This window comes from Wasmannia auropunctata, unplaced genomic scaffold (assembly GCF_000956235.1).
Source record: "Wasmannia auropunctata unplaced genomic scaffold, wasmannia.A_1.0 LD334168.1, whole genome shotgun sequence".
Classification (NCBI taxonomy): Eukaryota; Metazoa; Arthropoda; class Insecta; order Hymenoptera; family Formicidae; genus Wasmannia; species Wasmannia auropunctata.
In genome coordinates this window covers 1-5,815 of record NW_012028722.1, presented here as the reverse complement: position 1 = coordinate 5,815, position 5,815 = coordinate 1, and the positions used below count along the sequence as shown (strand labels likewise).

General features: G+C 32.3%; 1 protein-coding gene across 1 annotated transcript; it reads left to right on the top strand.

The window, feature by feature from the left end:
* Window positions 1–379: 379 nt before the first annotated feature.
* On the top strand, window positions 380–5,812 carry LOC105459713 (centriolin-like; the record flags this gene model as incomplete). The annotated part of the gene is made up of 7 exons (XM_011705954.1): window positions 380–482; window positions 553–608; window positions 1,990–2,344; window positions 2,420–2,676; window positions 3,320–3,424; window positions 3,603–3,725; window positions 3,927–5,812. Coding segments are annotated over exons 1-7 (2,847 nt in total), but the record flags the coding sequence as incomplete, so codon positions are not given.
* Window positions 5,813–5,815: the final 3 nt, after the last annotated feature.

Here is a 5,815-nt window from a genome sequence, read left to right as displayed (position 1 = left end):
ATTATCAAACTCAATTTTAATTGTGTGCAGACCTAAACTCTTTTAGAGGATTTATCTGAAGAACAAATTAATTGATTTTAAACACAATTAATTTACGTATTTCTTATTTTTTGTTTTGTCTCGCATAAGACACGTGGTGTCAACCTGCTTGGAACGGATTTTGTGATTATATCGCTATTTATATTTATACTTATATATTTATATTAAGGTTAAATATTTTAATATGTTACTGCAAATTCCTCTTCATGCACAACAAATGCGAAAGCGGTTTTGAAAAGTTTGAATCACGTAACATTTTGCTGCTGCTGCGTGCTGTATGAAAAGGCACCTTTATGAATACCGACCAGATTTTATGCTTCATGTTCCTCTCTTTATAACGTTTACGGTCGGCGCTGTTCGTTGCAGTTCGGACTTCGGATGGTTGTTGGTCTGTTAAAGTTCAAATTCGTATTGAAGCGAGGGGAGCGACAACACGTGGTTTGGTAACCTTTTTCCCGCGTTTAAGATCATTTTATTAAGGGCATTTTCCGTTATCCGATATATGATTTAAAGGATCGCAAGGATGCCGCGTTCCGTGAAGGATTCGGACGACGACGAGCCGAAGGCAGGTTCGTATCTTGGTCATTTTGGATTTTTTTTCGATCTGCATGCACGAGACGCAAAAAGCGCCGCTCGGTTACGATTACGACCAATTCTTTGGGCGCCGAAAATTTTGCATTTGTGATTTTTCGTTATCATCGATTGCGCTGTAATACGAATGTGCTGCAACTTTCCTTTCGTTTTTTTCTCCTTCGATCTCTGCTTCTTTCCCGGGATTGTTGCTACTCTTGCTAGAATGTTCTCGCCGATTTGGGAACCGTTTCCGGTTTTCTCCTGCTAACGATTTCAATCTGTGACTTATGCATATGTTTATTAATTTAAAATGTATCTCAAGGAGCTTTCTTTCCAATTCTTTTGAAATTCATTTTAAGTCGCAATATTCTGTTGAAAAATCCATTTTACGGTTTTTGTATGTTTGCGATCATAATGATTTTGCGCTATCATTTGTATAGAAAAATATGTTATAAATATATAAAGAAAACAATGAAATGAAGAACTGCAAATATTGTTTCTGTTTCTTTTAATTATGTATTTAAATGTATAAATATAAATAAATATATGAATACCACAGTAAGCCTAGTTTGATAAAGTATGTAACACGAACATAAATAAGGATAGGACAGAACTTATCTGATCTTATGTTTAATAATTTAAAATATGGCTATAGTCCACTTAATACTACAAATGCTTCCAAGCATTTTTTTTATTGGTCAGTTCATAAAATTCTTTGTTATAATTGATCGATCAAATGCTTCAAAGCATTTGTGGTGTCAACCAAGGACAGCAGTCAATATTTATTTTTTGAGTATTAATACTTTATTATTATTATAAATTATATAAAAATAATAGTGATGCTAACTTACATCTAATAAAGCTTATCAAAAAATATATCGGAAAAAATTACCCCAACCAGAATAAATATATATATATATATGTGTATTATATAATGAAAAAACCAAAGCGTAGTACATTATTCTCTTATTTATGTAAATGTGTAAATATATCAAGTGTTACTAAAATTCAAGAATGAGTATTATTTTCTTTGTTTCAGCCTTGTGAGCTTAAATGCTTTCACTTTAGCTACATTCAGGAAGCACTATTAGCACTGTTGTGTCATTCTATCTTATTGTTATTCTTATTACTTATTAAAGGTAAAACAAGGATAGGATGTTTTTTTTTCTGCTTTGTAGTTGAACTGCTGCACTAGTTTAGAGTTTATCTTTCTCTTTCTACATTGGAAAAAAGAAAGATAAACTCTGAACTAGTGCAGCCAGTTCAACTATAAAGAACAGGCCTAATAGCGCTGGTAGTACGCCCCTCGAACATAGCCTTTCTAATGTCTGACTCAGTTTGATTAGTCTTAGTCTTTTGTTATTTTGTGTGTTGTAGCTACTGGTCGTAGGCAGACTCGAATGCTTGTACAGTCTGCTATGAATTCTCCGTTACGTCGCAGCAGCAGAATAAAGCAGAATAAAAATTCGCCAGGTTCTGAAAGTGATAGTAGTATCAGCAGTAATCAAACGAACCGAAGTACTAGAACACAAACAGCAACTATGGATACCACCGTCTTGGACACAATGAAAAAATCACGTACTAGAAAATATTCCATTTCTTCAGAAATCAGTGAGATAGATGTTGAAGTCCCGCCAACACCTGGGAAACGAGTTACAAGGCAAAGCTTGGGTGCTGGAAGTCTTTTGGTTGGTGCTGATACACCGACCAAAATTAACACTCGAGCCGCTAGGTATGGCTAATGCGTTAATATACTCAAATATTTATTAATAATGCACGTTTGTAATCATTATTCTAATAAAATTAGTAAGCGCCTTGTACGTGCTACCTCTGAGACACAGTCGCCTGCTAAAACCACACGTAAAACAAGAGCCAGCTCTATTGAACCGGAATCTTTGTCCGATCGAAGTAAGAGACAATCTGATTCTCCAAATAAAACACGCAGACGAGCATCAATGTTGCCGTCGAGTTCTCTGATCAAACGGCAAATTGAATTGGAGGATCGTATACCTTATGTACGGTTAAACACTACAATAATTGAAGCTGATGAAATCACGAGTTCAGGTAATTTCTTAAAACTATCATCTATTATTGAGAGTTTTTATATGTATTTATTTAAGATATATCAGTCATATATTACTATGTATATACACCAATTTAAGATCTTAAAATCATCTGTTTTATCAAACTCAATAATTTTTGCAAGTTTTCATATGTATTACTTTTACAGATTTGGAAATCCTTTTTTAAAATTAAAATACAGACAACAGCTAAAATAGACAGTCTAGTCCGAACTAAACAATTTTATATAAAAAACAACAAAAATAAAAATTACACATTCTGATGTCGACTTGTAACAATATTTGCTTTACATAAAAGTTTTATGCTTTGTATATATAAAATCTTAGTCCGGGCTAGGGTTTATAAGAACAATACTTTTAAAATAAACCCAGGAGCTTTAGTACAAAAGAAAAAATAAAAATACTTGAAAATTTACATGTGTTTATGTGCATGTGCTATTAATGTAATAGCAAGTATATATTAAAAATTATACGTGTACAAGTTGCGTTCAATTGATAAAACGATCTTATCAGAGTTTGGTCATCAGTTTAAGATCTTAATACTTAATATTTGATATAGATATATTAGAATTAACATGATTTTCATGTAATGTACAAAAAATCTATTTTGTTTTAAATACATTCAGGAAATTCAGATTCTTCGCCAGATAAAGCATTACAGATTTCACAAAAAATGAATATAAATCGTCAATCTATAGATAAGAATGAAGTTGAAGACGATTATAACCATGGTGAGTAAAACAAACTGTAGTAAAATTAACAAAATAGTAAAATACCAAAGTAAATAAAATAATCGTATCCTATTTGTAGTTTTATATTTTGATTTAAAAAAAAACAAATGAGTAAACTAAAGTAAAAAAATCCTTATTCTGTTTGTAGTTTTATATTTTATGATTTTTTATTTGTTAGAAAAAGTGGATGCTTCAATTGATTCGTCAAAATCAGAAACACTTCAACAGTCAGAGAAAAAAGCTGAATCACAAGCTGAAGACATGGGCAAAGTAACAGACAAAATTATAGAAAATACTCTTGGTAAATAAAATCTAAAACTTTGTCTTAAATCTCTCGATATTGACATTACATATTTACTTTTCAAAAAATACATCTATTACACTTGATATTGCTTAATAAATTATATATTGACTATCTTTTATAGTAACTAAAACTTAAATTTAGAATATTTTAAATAACACGGAACAAATTATAATTCATATATGTTTATGTTTGTTATAGATAAGGGACAACACAGATTTGAAAAAACTCCATCATCTAATAATAATACAGTTGAAGAATGCTCTTCCAACTCGTCCAGTTTTTTAAATCGTCGAGATTCCGCAGAAAACAAAATTGTCAAAGAGAGTCTGTCAGATATAGAAAAATCATTAGTCTACTTATGTGAATCGACTAAAGAGTCGGATGCTGGTATGCCCGAAAACTTATCGAATACTTCTATCGAGGAGCAAGGAAAGAGTAACAAGGAAAATCAAATATTGAACATTATTAATGATGAGTCAGTAGAAAAGTGCATGCAATCCAAGATAGCATTATCTTCTATCAAATCTCTCACTTCTCCTTTTGTTAAAAAATTAAGTGAGAAGGAAAGTAAATCTACGAAAAAAGAAAACCTGAATAAGTGTCATCGCTCAAAAGAATCAACAGAAATTGCAATTAAACACAGCGATCTGTCAGAAGAAACTGCCGATAACTCCTGCGAAAAAATGGATATTTCTATAGAATCTTCGAATTCAAGTGCTACAGATAAAACAGTTTTGCTAGACGACAGTATAGAATTAGTTGACAAAATTATTAATACGAATGAAACATCTATTGAAAATACAATTAGTTTCAATGAGAATGCAACGAAGGTAATCAATAAACCAGATAAAATCATTAAAAAAGAATGTACTGTTATAGATAACGAAAATTCTAACAAAACTGAATCTAATGAAGCAGAGAAAATATCACCTTCATCCGCGAGTCCGGCTAAGTCAACACGAATAAGTGATAGTAGAGAAAGCTTCTCTTTTATTTTAAGTACAGACGATAACGAAATAAGATTAACGTTAGAGGAACAAAGTCCACATCGAGATGAAAATGAAGTTTCAAGTGCGGCACACTCTAAGTCTGATCTTTTACAAATTTCATCATCAGTTAATGAAACTACTAATGACTTGGCTACCGTAATGGATAAACAATCAGGTTTAACTCAAAATAAAGTAATCGACACTTTTAATTCGGAACACGATCAGGAACGAGAAAGTTTATCTACATATGTAACAGAACCAGCGCCCGAATCTTCCAATACTATCCTGGAGATAAATAAATCCGCACGTGATAACTCGAATGTTGCAGTAATTCAAGATAATCAATCTTCTGACGTAATAAAAGAGTCTGAGAAATCTACAATGGATATATCACCCGTGAAAACAGATGCAAAAGATGTTTTGTCGGAAAAGATTATGAAACAAAATTTAAAACGGAAGAGTACAGATGCATCAGATATTTTGGAGGAAGAAAAGGAAAGTTCGCAAATGGAAACAAGTAAAAAAAATCAAGAAAATATGGAAATCACTAATGATATTGCTGGCATTGATTTATTCCAAGATATCCCCGCTGACAAATGGAAAGAGAACAACGATGTTAAAACTGACTCGGTGCAATCCATCTCCCAGTCAGTAGCAGAAGTGGAAAATGAATGTGATCTCATTTTAGTGGACAAACAAGCATGGTTGGCGGCTAAAACTATAGAGGCGGCAAAAGATGCAGAATCTTTCGAATATGATTCCGATGACACCGTGTTATTAATGAGTCGACGCGAAAGATTAGACGCGTTACAAGCAAATTATGATACTGAAAAATTGGCCACTGTAGATGAAGAGCTTTCGACAAATATTGACAGCGAAGAAAAGGAAAGTCGACTTAAAAAACGAAAATCAAAAACTAAAAGGAGGCTTTCTAAAATAGATCAGGATTCTTCTAGATGTACAGAAGACGAAGACAATTTCGTTGATAAATCCTTAAATAAATCCAAAACAGATCGAAAGCTAACTAGTAACCGATCCAGCTTGAATAAATCGTGTAACAAAGATGCAGATAATAAGACAGAAGACGAAGATAAATTC